Source organism: Lepeophtheirus salmonis, chromosome Z (assembly GCF_016086655.4).
Source record: "Lepeophtheirus salmonis chromosome Z, UVic_Lsal_1.4, whole genome shotgun sequence".
NCBI lineage: Eukaryota > Metazoa > Arthropoda > Copepoda > Siphonostomatoida > Caligidae > Lepeophtheirus > Lepeophtheirus salmonis.
Window position 1 is genome coordinate 21,554,380 of NC_092584.1, and position 17,487 is coordinate 21,571,866.

Sequence of the window (17,487 nt, forward strand, 5' to 3'; positions counted from 1 at the left end):
ACCAGATGATTTCGGGTCTATTTTAAGTTTCTTTTTGGATAAAAGGTTGCTTGATATAATAAAAGTCACGAAGTATTTCATATACATATTATGCAGATGCAATATTAAAAGGTTAAAATATACAAATGTTCCAATAACACGGTTCAGGTTCAATAATAATAAGAATACCCATAAAAATACCAAAACAAAGGTTTAAAATCGTGTTTTCGAAAGAAATACTTGATATATTTGGATCTGGATCCAAAAAATGATAAAAACCGTATCGAGTGGTGAGTCAATGTGAAATTTCAAATACGAGTGATGAGTCATGAAAGGCAACCTTAGGTCTATTCAGAGTACATTTGTTGATCTTGAATACAAATGGAATGCACATCTAACCATAGAACCAACAGGATGTTCCATATAAATTTATAATGAGATCTGCCTCTCTTCATAGCCTTGGTCAAACGGGGTTAGAAGCTTCGGTAGACGAGACGACCTCAATGATACAAGGCACAGACCTCATGGTCGAACCTCTCCTCCCGATATAGAAATCAAATATGTTCAGGTTTTGGGTGTTTCAGGCCAAAAATATAGGCTCCAAAAGGGAGGATCATTTTGGCCCATACCCTTTGGCCGAGTTGGGGCGGTGCACTGTCTTGTTGGAAGCTGTATTTTCTCTCTTTGGCTACTCCGTTCAATCAGCGAATGTAAATTAAAAGTGCAATACCAGAATCAGTAGAATGACAATGCTGGATATGTACGAGGTCGCACATGCCTGCCAATCTTTACTGTGCCGTTTGAACGCAGAGATCCAGAGAGGCAAATTATATTATAAAAATTTGTGGACTGCCCTGCCATCTATATCCTAAAATATTTTATATCTATAAATCTAAAAGGGCTGACGAATGGGAAAGAAAAATATGTTAAAGGTCTTGTTCTTTTTGGAATTTCAAAGGAGAAGGGTGGAACTTCTGAGGTAACAAGGGCAGCTTCAATCCGCTATGTCTCTCTCACAATGAAAATTCCTAAATCAGGATGTGAGTCATGGAATTTAGCAGGGGAAGAAATCCGGTACCTTCCATCAACTTCAAAGAATCATAGAAGTATTTTAAAAGGGGTTTTAAAAAACTTTAACAAATATTTATCATAAGTTTTAATTTGCATACTTAATGTTGCTTTTTCAAAGATTGATATTCATTTGAAATTCTACCGCGGAGCATTAATCATAAACTATAATGTTTATTTATGTAATTTTTTACCAATTGCTCCGGTTTATTTATATATATATGTATGTTCTATATAATATATAAACCAAATAAAGAATGTTGAAAAAAAAAAAATTGAATATAATTATATATACCTTTCAATCAAGTATAAACTATAGTTCCTCCTGTTCTAGGTTGTTCGTTTTAGCCAATAAAGAAATTCCTAATTTATCTGGACAATCCTCAAGAATCATAATAAAATATCATTTCTAACACTGAAAACTGTAAAATTATACAAATTACCCGAATAATTTAAAAAGAAAGAAAAAAAAAACACCTGAAATTACTTAGATCTTATATAAAGAACCAAAATCCATCCCTGGTACCTTTATTACTTGAGAAAGAAGTACAAATTTAGTGTTCACGACTTAGATGAACGGATTAGAAAATGTTTTAAAAAACGAGTCCTTCTCAGTTTTTATTATTGGTAGATATTTACTTTTAATAAAAAAATTGGAATAAATCCCTTTTTCTTAAAGTTCGGCAATCAAACTGTATTGATTTCATGATGGTGTTTTTTTTTTGTCAGTCGCTATTATATGTCGTAGTAGTGAGGAACGTGCCCTTGCCGTCAAAAATAAATTGGTAAAAAATCGGTGTGATCGAATATTGTATTAAATTAAAATAATTCAAATTTGGTTCCTAAGTTTTCACAATTAGTAGTCACAATGAAATAAATAGAAAATCACTTATTTTACTTACAAGGCCATATCGGGGCTAAACTTTAACAAATAAATCGAATGATAGTTACTAAATATAGTTAATGTTCTGAAGTATCTCAACGCAACTAATTTATGGGCGGAAATAACTCCTTAGATAAAGAAAGTTATGGGAGGGTACTACTACGGAGGCTAATGAGGAATGCAAAAATTGTATCAGATGGCAACATCTCGGGAAGGAATGCTAAGTAGATCCATTATTAGGGGGCCTTCCAGAAATATAGCTGCAAGAAATGATGGCTTGGAGAATTAAAAACAAATTTGAGGAAGAAGGATATTCTACAGGGTGTTTCAGATAAATTGGGACTGAACTCAACTGCTTATAGATCAATCAAGGTTGCGAGTGGGGAAAAAAAAGTGTAGGGATTCACTTTATTCTTTATTTTAATGATAATAATGTAATTCAAAGTGATCTCCATTTTCGGCAACCCTTCCCTTGATTAGTGGTCTGAAGGCCTTGCACACCGTGACAACTTATGCAGGATCAATAGTCACACAGTTCTTGGTAATGGATGCCTTTGGAGGATTGATGCTGTTGTTATCCAACTTCCCTTAGAAGTAGAAGTCCAAAAGGTCAAATTAGGGGAGTGTTGCACGGGGTTTGTACTCCAAAAGGGATTTTATTGCGTTTTAAGAAGGTCTTTTGTCTTTTTGGCTGTGTGTGAAGGAGCAGACTCTTTCTGAAACACGAACTGTGTTCCATTGGCCTCCTTAATCATCCAGGCAATGACAATAATCTTCAAAGGTTAACATGAATGTCATAGGTGATACATTTACTGACTTCTTCAGCCCTGTCACGAACCTCGTGGTTCTCTTTAGATTACTTCTAGGAATCTGGCCTTACTCTGGACCTTCCAGCCCTTGTTTACCCCGTAAACAGTTAATTTATGGTAGGCAGTAGCCTTCATTATAACAAGAGGGTCGTTCCCCGCGTCAGCAAGTTCGACAATTGTTGACCTTCTTCGCTGGTCTATCGTTAATTATTGCCTGATCACATTCAAAACAGACTTAATCAAAAGATAATGACATAAACTCTGAAATGTTACCTTAAAATGATATACACGGACTCAATTTATATATAGTCAGTCCCAATTGCTAAGGGATATCAGGTCTTTTTAGCTTAAACATATTCATATAAAGTTTCAGGAGCCACCTTAATATCTACATACAATTTGTATAAAAAAATTATTAAATAGAAAACATAGTAAATATCAAAGTGGATTTTTTTAGAATTAATAATATTGATATTCAATCTTTTGTTATTACAACTTTTGGATCTTTTTTTTTTTTGTTTTCTTTTTTGTATTTTCGAACACAAAGAATAGTCTTAAAATAGGAAAAATATTTTTTTTTGTTCAACATCGCATAATGTATATCTAAGCAGAAAAAATATTTTTTTTACATGCTCTTGAAAAGCTCATCTAAATATATATATATATATATCTAGTACGCACTATGAAGAAAGAACTAGTGAATAATTATAGCGCTTAGTGATCACTAATGACTCAGTTATCATTTTAGTATTAAAGAAAAAAAAATATCTTTGAAATCATCAGAATCATGTCAAGTTGTAAATCGTGTACTTTTTGTATTCAATCAGAGTCAATAGTGTGTCCAAGCTGTGGAAAAGGGTTTTGCTGTGAAGAACATGCAGTCATTCATAGGCTTCCAAGAGATGGATCATGCATTCCAATAGATATTAAAGAAGATGATATCAAAGGCCGGTAATGTCAAATAATACATAAATCCTCCTTTCCAATCGGTGTCGTTTATTCGTAAAATTATAAAAACTTGTTCTTTCAACTCAAAATAATGAAATGCTGATTCATATATATATATAATACAGTTTGTGTGTGTGTCTTTTATGGTTGTCCATGCAAACTTTGTATTGGAGCCTCTTCTGAAACTTGCCAATTTTCGTGATCAATAATAATGTAACTGACGTCTCAAAAAACAAATATACAATGAACAACGTTCTCTAAATTTATTACAATTAAAAAAAGCTTTGGGCAAAAATAGAAATCCATGAAAATCAGAGTTTCGTTTTCAGGTGCAAAAAATAAGATACAAAATTTAAAATATTAACTAAAATATCTGCCATTTTATGAATATGAACTTTCAATTTTTCTTCCTTATTTCATCAAAGGTTAATTTTCAATTTTAAAGAAGAAATGCTACAAGACAATGCATTTTGAACTTAAAATTGTATACTTCAACATTACAATATAGCACTTTTAATTTCTGGGTCATTTGCAAAAACGAACCAGTTATTGAAGGTTATTTTTTCGACGACATTATCCTCCATAACTTTTTTGGTTCTACAAGTAAAGAAAAAATCCTGGTAGATTTGTGTTCCTATTTACAATGTCAATGCGTAGAAAATTAGTGAAAACCCATTGTTAGGAATTTTCTTTACGAAATTTAGATTTTGCAATTTATTCACAAAAGTAAAAAAAGGACTTCTAATTTAGACAATTTTTTTATTGCATTTATATTGTAATGTTATTTTTAAGTTTATAAGATAAATTTAAAAAAAAATGATATTATGTAGGTACAGGTGCTATATTATTATGCCTGTAAAAATACCCATACACACTCCCCTGCACCACAACGGTAAGATTAAGAAAAAATTATCAATGCGATTTCTCGCTCCCTCCAATGCATTGTGCAACGCCAGATTTACCCTTTGATATTAATATTTTAATCCAGATTATCCTTCTTTCTAATTGGTGTTGTTCATGAGGAATATTAAGAAGTGCTTTCAACTCAAAAATTTGATGCTGTTTTTACATATGATATCCCGTTCATACAAAAGCAACCCATAACAATGTCTCTCAAATGTAAATTACATTTGTATTCTTCGACGACTACTTATCATACATTTTTATTAACAAAAAATCCTTATTAACCCCTTTGGGGCGCGTGTCGTAATTGTATTGAAAGTAGTCACAATTCATCGTCACAATGCAAGAAAGATAAATTGATAGATTTGGTTTTAAAAGGGCCATATTAGCCCCTTAAATCAAATAAAGTTTACGTACTATACTAAAAAATTCTTCATTCTACAAATTTAAATACAAAGCCCATAAATGACTCCAAGATGTTTATGAAATATGGGGGATTGTTTGTATATGAAGTAAACAAATAAATTGGGATTTTCTACTTTTCTGGATTTTTATTCAAATTGTTTTAATGTTAAGGTACCACACGTATGCCATTATTTAATAAAATGCAAAGCAATATCCCAAATATGTGGATTTACCGGACTTTTGAGACATTGAGAGATACAAATTTGCATTTTATTTCGTTTGGTATGCAAATGTTGGATTTGATTACTAAAACAGTTTTAAAGCATTACTTTTTCATTTTAGGAAAGTATGTTTTTCTTTGTTTCTTAATATCATTTATTTAAATTTATACAAACTATATAAAATGAAGTATTTCCAGGTGGTTATATTTGAACTATCCTCGTAACTTGCTCCAACACTTTTTGCTCGCCAATAAATTGATCCGAGAAAAAGTCATACTGAAAAAAAAAATAACAACTAGTCGTTTATAAAACTGTTTTCATAATTAATGTACCGCAGATTAGGATAAAAATTAGTTTAAGTTAATCTAATCGTGGTTGTCAGAGGCGTGATTCAACTTTTTATAAATCAAAACATTAATAATTTACTAGGGTCAGGTTGTAACCAATCTATTTTAGCTGCACAGATGCTTATTATAAAAGACGTATTGTATCTAAAACATAACACTTGCAAAAAAAAAAAAAAGTTTCATATTGACAATCTGAAAAGGGTTTTGTATTTAGCATGGCTGTTATCACAATATTTCTATGTTTGAAGAGAGAACATATAAGTTTAAAGAAATTACGAGTGTATTTGCTCTTAAAAGGTGGAGACTAAGCATAAGGATTTGTTCGGAGTTATAAGTATTATATTGAGTAACTCCGGTCTCCTTATGCCCTTGGTAGAAATAGGGTAAGATATGTGTTTATTTCTTTCATCTGACGGATAATTAATTACATCTAATCTTATTAAAGGTCATGACATCGAAGCTCTTCGGAAGCATCCTTCAAATTGCTTTGAATACCGTTTCATTTTTGGTTTCTTTTATTTCAACATATTTAGAGGTCAAAATAATTGTTACGAATTTCTATTATTGCATTTTTAAGTAGCGATGTTTCATGATCGCAAATTCTGTACTGGAGTTTTTTGTTTTGTTTTTCAAAATTCTCATAATAAACTCAAGTACTCTTGAGATTTACTAGTAACTCATCAAAAATATGATAACCATGATGTGACAGTTTATCAGTTATATCAGTTTGATTGAATTTGTTGCAGCAAGGGATAAAATAAATAGATTCAAGTCTTACTTGACTCAATTCTACTCTCAGTCCGTTACGCACTTACCCTTTATACTTATTTGTTCTCTCTTAAATAATGAGAGAATAATAATTCAAGTTTCAGAAGATAAATAAAACTGTTCAAGTTGCCGAAAACGACGACAAAACTTGTACGTTGTAAAATACCAATTTAACAAGAATAGTCATTAGATTTGTGTTTTTGGAAATTCCATTCAGTGTCTCCATTTGCAAGTTCGCTCATCTAAATCTGGACCATCTTTAGCTACATCTGGAACAATAAAGAAACAATTTAACTCGGTTATTTTAATTTTAAAATGATACCCACAGCTTTAAACTAGCTGCACAACATTTCATTCAAAACAAGTAGTTTTGATGTAGGAGACAAGGAAAAAAACACTATCATCTCATTTGCTGGCGGTGAACACAGCACAGCGTACATCAAGAAGATGCTCGGGTATCCAAAGATCAGTGTCTACGACATCTACAACTGATGGAAGGAGGAAGGAGTATATACGAGAAAAGTGATATAAACCCCATTCCCAACATTGCAACAGTCTCTTGACCATCAAAAATGACCTGAGGATGAAATCTCTACAAATGACATATCCTTGCAGACAAAATGACGGCCACCCAGGCAGCCAACATGAGAAAATTGCTTAATGATTTGAAGTCCTGTGGTAATCGAATCCTCTTTTATTCGGATGATAAACAATAGACTGTTGACAGATCCCACATCCTCCAGAAAAACAGATCCATGGCCACAAATAGACCGATTTGTGGGCAACACGTCTTTAAAACCAAGTTTTGTACGAGCATCATGAATCTTGGCGTCATTGGGAGTAACACCACTGTCATGCTCCCATCCTCTAAGAGCAAAAAGAGATGGTGGGTTCTGATAGGTAACATGAATTCCTTTCCGACCAATTGATACCTGTGATGAAGGCTAAGGCAAATAGTTTCGAATTTCTGTTTCAACACGACAGTTACTTAATTTTTTTTCTCTTTTTTTAAAAATTACAATTTTACTTAATCAAGTTGATCCTTAAGGACTTGACGTACGTAGACACAAAGAACATGACTACAATAAAATATTAAAGTGAATGAAAGCTCAGAAGACTCCGTTGCTCTCCATGTTCAATCATCCAGTACCTGCTCAACCGTTTGAAAACACCACTATAAGAAAGATAGTTCGGCAACAAAGAATACTCTGGACAGGAAAATATCATACAATTCTTAATTTATGAAAAAGTATCTGAAGCGTCAAAAATAATCTACGCCATTTTATTAAGAGGATTTGCACCAATATGAAAGTTGAGAAACGGACTTTAAGCTTTAAAAAGGATCAAATTCTGTAATAAATTCCAAATAACTTTTTTTGAATGAATAGAAACACTTTTAATCACATTCCATTGAATAATGAACTCCTTTGTGACGTTATAGTTAGTCAAATTTCAGTTGTCTTATTTTTGATGAGTAAGACTTTACATTTGTTCATTGATATAATAATTATATATTATTTTATCTAATAAAAAAATTGATGAGTCCATAACTTAAATATTTTTTATTCATGATAATTTGTCTCTCACGAAAGAGATAAAATAAGAAATACAGTTTTTCGCATGTAAAATAATCAATTTGCACTAAATATAGGAAGTAGTGTTGTGCAGATCGTTACCGAGGACAGAAAACTGCATTCACGTCCGGTTTAGTCTTAGTTCGGTCCAATTCATTCAGAAAAACTATCAAGTTCAGTCCTTGATGACGTAAATCAACTATATTTACTCTTCTTTTTAAGCAGTTCTATTAGTAATTACAGTCTAAAGGACCGACCGTCTTAATGAACGGTCTCAAAGACTGATATGAAAGATTCTGAGACATAATCGGAATAGACCGAATAAAAAAGGGCCGACAGAACACATGTTAGAAGTATTTATCATATAAATATATTTCTTTGATTCGCACTAATCCCGAAAAATATCATAAGGGTCCATCCATGTAATTGTACGGGTAATGGAGGTCTTCTGGGCCTCCACAGACAAATGATACTTGGTGTAGGCATCATACTCGACCCTCTCCTAGAGATAGAAATCCCAAAGGTTTAGGTCTTGGCTATTTGCAAGTCAAAAATCCTGCATCCAAGTGTGAGGACATTATGTGTTCAAAATATTTTGCTCTTTACGGCCTTGTGGGCTGGTGCAATACCTTATAGGAATGTGCAATTTCTTCTTTTGGATACTCTATGTATCCAGAGAATGTAAATTAAAAGTGCCAAACCAGAAGCAATACAATAGCAAAGCTGAATCTGCACGAGGTTACCCAGGCCTGCCAAAGCTTCGAGCGCCGTGTCGTCGAGGTTATCAAGAGAAGCGGCAGATCTCATTATAAATAGTTGAATATATTTAAATGTAGCTTTAAAATAATTAAAAAAGAATGATTCTACCATATAAAGTTCGTTTGTTATAAACCTATAAATATTTTCTAAATTTATCAGGACCACCTTGTATAGGTTTTGGATGCAAAGTAGAATTTGTTTTTATTTCCTCCCTCTCTAGGGTGGTTGCAGATGATCTTATAAAAATACATGTCAGCTTTTTTGGTCTCTTCCCAAAAATTCTTCAAATTGTGAAGGCTACTACGTGTATTTTTGGTCCCCCCCCCCTAAATCAAGGAGTTTTTGCCTTTTACTACAAAATCTATTCGTCGTTCGGGCAAATTATGCATCAAAGGAAAAAATGTAATATTTAAATTATTAAAAAATAAATAAATAACTTTCAATTTTTATTCCTCCCCCCTCAAAAGGAAAGCAAAATATATAATCCTGTAGACGCCAAAGGATTTGAAGGCCTTAAACATGTCTGAAGAGAAGACTTTATTCCAGTACTTGACGATAGATGCCTTTATGGAGTCGATGCTGATGTGTGAATCGGGAGAGACCTTCCTTTGTAACTCCCCCTGATAGAAGCAATCGGGATTCTTTTAGGCGGAGTTTGAGGGCCCGGTCTAGGCGTTTGAAAATGTAACCTTCTCTTCTTTAAACAAGTTTTAGGCCTTGGAGACCTTGTGAGAGGGGCCGAGTCTTGTTGAAACAGGAACTCGACACTTTTGCATCTGCTTTCATCCATGGTATCCCTTAGACAGATAGGTTAATGTAGACAAAAGCACCATCTAACAATAAAATAACGCGATTAAATCAACAATTAAACAACATAACTAAAAGTAAATAGAAAAAATGATAATACAAAACATGAATTGTCAATATTTAAAATATATCTCTATATTTATACTGTTGTCATTTAACCTCTCCTTTGGCTCAGAGAAGATTAGAGGCATGACACTGCTTTGCTTGTAATGCCCCCAAGAGTCATGCCGCTGATCAGAAAAGTGGTTTTAAAGACGTATAAGACATATATTTCTCTGGCCAACCATATTTCGTTCTGGATATTGTGGGATCTGTCGACACTACATTGTTTAATAAAAGATAATTCGGCTACCATGGGACTTCTAATGGGTTAGTAATTTTCTTCCTTGGGCAGCCCATGAGGCCTTCATTTTGTTGGCAAGGACATCTCTTTTGTAGAGGCAGAATGACTTTATACTCAAATCACTGTTTATGGCCTTAAAAACTGTTGCAAGGCTCGTGTTAACATTTGGAATGTTTTGCAAAGACTCATGAATCTGTTATGTTGAGCATCTCAGAGGTATATTCTGACCAAGAGACAACTCAAGCTTCTGTAAAGTCCATTGGACATCACAAAGAAGAGAAATCAAGAATTTGCAACTGGTAAGATGCTGTATGATTGGTTGTAGACCATTATATGTAGGATCCTGTCCTAAGACCTCGTGAAGTACTGAGATGTTCAACAAATCTTTTTATTTTAGACACTTAAAAGTCCATTCCGCTTGAAGTGCCCTCCCAAAACCTCTAAAATCCCCAATCCTTGAAGTGCCTTAGAGGTATATATTCGTTTGCAAGAAATGTTTCTCTTTTTCTTGAGATCTAAATATCCATCGACTTTTTGGCATACAATTTCGTCAAAACCTGTTACTTTAATATTATGAATGACTTTAGACATTATATATGTATTCCACACGTCTATACTTCCCATCGATGGAACCTTAGATATTTTATAGTTTTGATGTGGAATTCAATAATTTTTTAAACATTTTCTGTGTTGATTGAAGAAGCCCTGTTACTAATTTTTACTCATAAAACGTTGATTTCAGTTTTCAAAAAAAAAAAAATTATAAAATAGCATTTTTTTTTCTAAACGATTTCTCTCTTATCTTCATTGATTTCTATGCCCGAGAGTTTTTCAACCCAAGACAAGGTTTGAAACATTTCACTTATTGCACTTATTCCATGAGGGATGTAGTAATATCAGCATAGGTTTATAATGGTTTTCTCCATGAACTCTGGTCTTCTATATTAGTCTGTTACTGCCTATAGCCCTAAAAAGGGATAATAAACATAAATGCTGTAACGGGGTTGCCTGCTTACATCTTCATCCAACGTTAAAAGTCTAGAATTCTTAGTACCATTAACATACCTAGTTACAGATTTGACCAGCATAGTCACTATTGCCCGTACAATAATATCTTCAAACCCATATGCTTTCAAGTTTTTTATAAACAAAGGATGATAAATTGTGTCAAATGCCTTTTTAAAATTAAGTGCCACAATAGTAGCATTCTCTTCATTTTCAATGGCCGTTTGAAGATTAGTAATAATATTTTTAATTCTTTTCCCAGTAACAAATCCCCATTGAGGGCACATAATATGTCAGGTAGTGTATTCTTTAGTCGTTCATTAATGAAATATGAGAAAATTTAGTAGATAATATTTTGATGGGTTATTGATCTAAAGTTACTACCAAATCTTGTATCCTTATTCTTTTTTAGAATAGTTATGATTAATCTATCATTTATAAACATTGGAAACTCACCTTCTATAAAAAGAAATTTGAATAACTCTTTTGAAATAGGCGCAAGTTCTTGAGTATAATTTAAAAGTAATCCAAGATGTTCCTAGAGATTTCCCTTTTTTGCTACAGCTTTGGATAGTGAATACTCTTTCTGCCTCAGAAATATGTCCATCTGTGCCGGACACTGATTTGGGAATCTATATTAAATGAAATTATTGACTACTTTATAAGAGAAGCAGTCAATAGAAAAGTAAAAATAGTCAGAATAATCAAAATGTACAAAAGCATTGAAACTTGAAACTTAAATGAGATCTTCGAAATGATCGACAACTATATTGTTGATCATTAAAAGGTTCTTCCCGGTTTATTATCAGAGGCGTATATTACATTGTCCAGCCCATAAAATCTTTTTTGCTCCCTTCTATTCAGAAATTTATGCTTTTTCTTGGCAGCTTTATTTTTCTAAATTTTAATTCCGAGCAGGTGTCTCCAAATTTTTATCTGTAAGACACCTTATTTATATTTAAGTTTCAATGCTTTTGTACATTTTGATTATGTTGACTATTTCTACTTTTCTTTTGACTGCTTTTCTTATAAAGTAGTCAATTGCAATCTTCTTTCAGGAGTTTCCCATAGTTTCTATTTCATTTAATATAGAAGAGCCTTGTCTGAGGCAAATTCTGGTTAGAGTAATTACATTGAGCATTTTCCTTTGACAGTCTGAATCACTTAAGAGAGAACTGTTAAGTCTTCATCTCTTACGTTTGTGTCTCCTATTTATCATTATAAATATGGTCCGTATGGTTAGATGATCTGATATTGAATTAGGAATTACTTGAAAGTCTACTGGTTAATAGCTTCCACTGTTTCTATAAAGGCATAGGTCGAGTCTGGATGTGACTTTCTAATTATTTTGTGTATCAGTAGAGAATATGTATATGTTGTTCTTTACGAAACCAGCAGTGAACTCAATAATATTTATATTCATCATAATTTACTTGATTGCTACGGACATTTTTCGAATCACCATTCCATTTGCAGTTGTAGCCACCTTTTTCAGTTTTAAATTAAGTGCCCCGTAATAATTGTATTCACGTTACTGATTAAAGGCTGAATCATATTAAAATATAATTCTGGATTGTCTTCATTAGGGCAATATATTCCAAAGATATCAATATTCAAACCACGGTGTTCTATGGGTTATGCAGCATAGATTACCACTTGGATGTGCATACCTCATGATGGTTCTCAAGTTTTCTTTTAGCAATATAGCAACCCCTCTGTTAGCACTGCCTTCTAAAGATTGAAACAGAATGTATCGCTCCTTAAATCCATAATTTTCACTTATACTTGATCTTGTGTTGCAAAGAACAATCACATCGGAGCAATTCAGAAAGGAAATACATTTAGTGACTTCCATCTTACAGCTCAGACCTATGCAGTTGTTGTGGCAAAATTGATATAAATAGGGTTCCAACCCGGGATGCCTACTGCACTGGTAATCTCCCCCCTCATTCACTCTTCTCTCATCCCTCACCTTATTAATTTCATCACTGATTTCTGGAAAAAGTAACCCCAACAGGGAGTACAGAACGTGCAACGTCACTTGTGCCCATATGGCCACTCCGAAAATTTTGAAACCCCTTGTAAACAGTTCTAATCGATGGTGCAGAGTGCCTATTTTGTATATGAAGCTATTCTTTAGTCTCACAAAGCGTTTTGTCTTCCATAAATAATGTTTAATCAACACAAAAAATTCTTTATCGTCCATTTTTTGAAACTCACTCCTCCTCCTCGTTTCAAACAAAAATAAATAGACTGATCTGAATGAAGTTGGTGTATGTTAGTCCTAGAGATGCTACTAACTAAACATAACCACGTTACGCGCCAGTAGTGTAATTTCTTGGATTTTGCATGTACTTTTCAAACGACCCAAGTAAGCCTTAGATTATAACTAAGTTTTATATACATAAATATAAATAATCTTTGTTGCACGAGTTGAAGTCAGTAACATTTTCCGATATTTGACTCCGATTTCATCAAAAAGACTCCAATATAACTCAACAGCCCTGGTTCTAAGATATTAACAAACACTCAATAATGAATTATTAACTTAATATAGATATTTCTATATAATGTTAAAGTGCCAAAACACTCCTGGGGAAGTACTCCATTTTGGATTCTAAATGAATTATATACAGAAGGTTAAATAACTTCATCATTTGTTGGAGAAAAAAGAATCTGAGTTTCTTTATGTACATAACTTTAATTTGTTTGTTCAAAGAACAAAGTTTCTGTTTTTCAAACCACATTTCGTCATGTTTTTGCGTGTGTGTCATTTGTGTATTGGTAAATATCTGTGACCTTCACCTCAAAGTCTTTAATGAGAACTAAATTAGTATGACCTTCTAATAGTTAATAGCTTTGATTTAAGAGTAAAATAAAAAATGTCCATTGTCATTATATTATTTGCTAACTATTTTTTGTTTTAATGAAATAATTATTGTGTGAATATTAAACAAAAAAAAAAAAATATTTTTTTTTTAAATACATATTAATAACTAATATTGATTGGCGCGTGGATCGGAAATTGGAAAATTAGTTTTTTGACAATCAAGTTTTGTTTTTGAGTATTTTTGATATTTTTTTTTCATTTTTGTATGTTTAAATTAACTTTTGTGAGAACATTATCAAAAGATATTAAAATAAATTAAACATAAGTTTTTATCTATTGTACGCACACGCATACAAAAAGGTGAATGGATATATTGTTTTTAAGAATTCTATAATATGGCAGTTTTTTTTCATCTTGAATCGGAAAAGTTGTAATAGAAAATTAAGAAAATAACATACGCAAAATTTCATTCCCCTAAAATGTCTTAAATAAGTAAGATTTCTTATTCAAAGTTTGAAAGGAGACAAAAGTTATTCATTTCGTCAATAAATAATAAAATTCAGCATTCACTATTATTTTGTAGTTTTTAATTATGATAGACTTTATTCTAACTAGGGGCATCCACAACGGGTGAACTGGAGGGCCCCCACAATATCCAAATTTCCAAAAAATTAATCCTTCAAAGAATATTATAATATTCAAAATTCGAGTATGATAACATTTGCTTCATATCATTGTATAACTAATGATTAACATCAATAATATAATGATGTTAGTCTTATGTTCCTATCAAAATAGGCCAATCATAACAGTAACTTATTCAATGTTTATTTAATAAACAAAACAATCTTTAGTAAAAAAAATATAAAATCAACAAACAACATTACATTGACCTATCAACAAAATAAAATAATGATAAACATTCTTTCAAGTTTATTATTAATATACTACAATGTTGCATTGAATTCTTCAAAAGTAGCGCAATTGATGAATACAACATTTATAGTCTACATAAAACTGCATCAATAATTGATACATGTAAATTAGCATAGAAATTTCAAAAAGATGAGTCGTTTGTAGATTATCAAGATATTTTAAAGTGAAAATAAGGAACATCTTTTAAGAATTTAATATTAAGTTAATGCTAATTTGTCACACTTTTTAAAATAAGATCACGGAAAAAAATATATTAGGAAATATTTACGCAACCTATTAATATATAAATCGCCTAAGATATAGAAATAATAATTGATACACTCCCAAATATATTAATTTTCAGTATAAAATGCACAATGATTTTAGTAAAACTTTAACTTTACGCGTATTTACGATTATATGGCCAAAAAATATGACCTTGTCATGGTGATATTCGCCTGCAAAATAGATTTATTGAGCCAAAATTTCATTTTGCTGTTCATATAGATATTGTATGCAATTTTAATGAATATTTTTTGAATTTATTATTTATATATAATCTAATTTGCGTCCACATTACTTTTCTAGACATATAGTTGCGTCCAGAGATATTAATCCTGGAGAAGTAGTATTTGTTGATAGACCTGTCGTAGTTGGACCAAATCATGAAGTCACTCCTCTTTGTATAACATGTTCTGAAAAGGTTACATTAATATTTCAAAATGTGAAAACATCAAGTAATATAATCATCATTTTCACCAACAGGTCAAACCCAATAAGCTCTGCTCATCATGTGGGTACCCCTTATGTGATATGGAAAAATGTTCCTTGGTCCATGCCTCCAACAAAGAATGTACGGTTCTCTCATCCGTCAAGGACCTATGCACAGAGTTCATTGATGGGGAAATCAACAATCAAAATTGGTTTGTGGTTCTACCAATGCGACTATGTTTATTAAAAGAAACAAATCCGAAAGCATATGCCTTAATAGAACAACTTATGGATCATTCCGATAAAGTCATCCAAACGGATCGATGGAAGGATATTGATCATCACATTGTGAAAAGATTGATTGGTTACTTTACTCAAGAGGAAATCATAAAAGTGTCAGGTATTTTGGATATTAATGCATATGAGATACGCATTAATATTAGAGGTCTACTTCCAATTTCATCTCTATTAAATCATGGATGTCTACCTAATGTAGAGCATATTTATTCCTCTAAAAAGCCATATGAGAATATTTGTAGGGCAACACTACCCATTCACAAGGGGGAAGATATTTTATCACTATATATTAACCCCTTCATGTCCAAAATCAATAGGCAAAAGAGTTTACGAACTCAATGGCACTTTGATTGCTGTTGCTCTCGATGTGTCTCTGAAGGTAAAGAGTTCCTTGATCATGTTAAATGTCCATCATGCTATGGATTTGGCGCTCCCATACATAATACAATACCGGATCAATGGAAATGTACCAATTGTTCTGAAACATTTGGTGGACTGGATAAGATTCACTATTGCGAAAAGGAACTACAAGAAATTATACGCTCAGATCGATATAATATAAACAGATATTTAGACGTTTATAAAGTAACAAAAAATATTCTACATCCTCAACACGAACTAAATATTAAACTATATAGATGGCTTATGCCTATTTACTGTCGTGAAGAAACACAAGGCTTATATACATTGAGCGATCTTGAATTAAAAAAAGAAATGATTGACCATCTACTAGCATCCATTAATGTAATTATCCCCGGACTGAATCGTCAAAGAGGTATATTAATATATATATATATACTTGATACACTAATTATACACCATGCTTTTAAATTAATTATAGGCAAAGTTCTGTTCGAATTAGTTGATGTGGACTACAAATTACTCAATGCAGATTGCCAAAGAGGATCAGTACAGGATTTAGTATCCATTTCTAAAAGAGTTCGAGAGTTTTTAAAGTTATGCAAGGAAATTGAATGCATTTTTAAGATTGGTGAATTGTCAAATTTTGAAAGAGGAATACAGGAAGTAAACAATAGTAAAATAAAGTACTTTAATGATATTTTAAAAACACTTTAAGAAGAGAACGCAAGTTTTTTTAAAGAAAATCATCACAAAACCTTAAATTGAAGTATATAATATTTATTTTTTGTTCAAATTGTGTCTCTATTTTTTGAAAAATATATTAATTATTATTTATATAAAGCTAATTGGTTAGTTGGATGTCCCTCTAATATTTTTGAAATGACTTGAAACTTTGTTAAAACGTAAAATAAAGTATCAAATACATAAAAATACTTTGAATCTACTGTGATTGTTGATTACCAAAATGTAGTTTTCATTGCATCTTCCAAAAAATCCTCCGAAAAGAGAAAGAAATAAGATCCCAAATTATACGGCAATTACTCCCATTTTCTCCAATTATTTCTTTTCAAATTGTAGGGAATACTAATTGATCATTGTAGTAGAACATCGAGTTCGTGTTTAATAAATTAACATTTAAACGCTAATAAAACGTTTTCAGGTGATGTTACAGATTTGATGTCTTCCATTTTTGGGGGCCTTAACAACCAAACTTTATAGCAAAAAGAACCCCATTTTTTTCATTAACATTAAGAAAAATTGTGTAATAGTGGATGTCAAAACAGGGCCAACAAATATATTGACTTAAACTTTACTTAGAATTAAAAGTGTATTTTATATAAGACATTAAAATGTATTGGAAATTTGTTAATTCATTTTTATACAAAATAATTTCCGTGTTTAAAAACAAAATTATTTCCTACAATGAAAATAATAAGATATTAATCTCTGACTATCCTAGTTTTTGTCGGGCCTAATCGATCAAAATAACTGAAATTTTTTCTAAATTTAACCATTTATTAGGGAAATTCGGTACATATTACATTGATTTAAT

The 17,487-nt window shown here is 31.8% G+C and overlaps 1 protein-coding gene across 1 annotated transcript; it reads left to right on the plus strand.

Annotated features, from left to right (window-relative positions):
* The first annotated feature begins 3,422 nt into the window (after nt 1-3,422).
* LOC121130351 (SET domain-containing protein SmydA-8) lies at nt 3,423-16,865 on the plus strand. Its single transcript, XM_040726106.2, has 4 exons — nt 3,423-3,690; nt 15,153-15,267; nt 15,330-16,347; nt 16,414-16,865. Exons 1-4 carry the CDS (start codon nt 3,527-3,529, stop codon nt 16,647-16,649), a joined length of 1,533 nt encoding a protein of 510 aa, XP_040582040.1. The 5' UTR covers nt 3,423-3,526; the 3' UTR covers nt 16,650-16,865.
* The last annotated feature ends 622 nt before the right edge of the window (nt 16,866-17,487 follow it).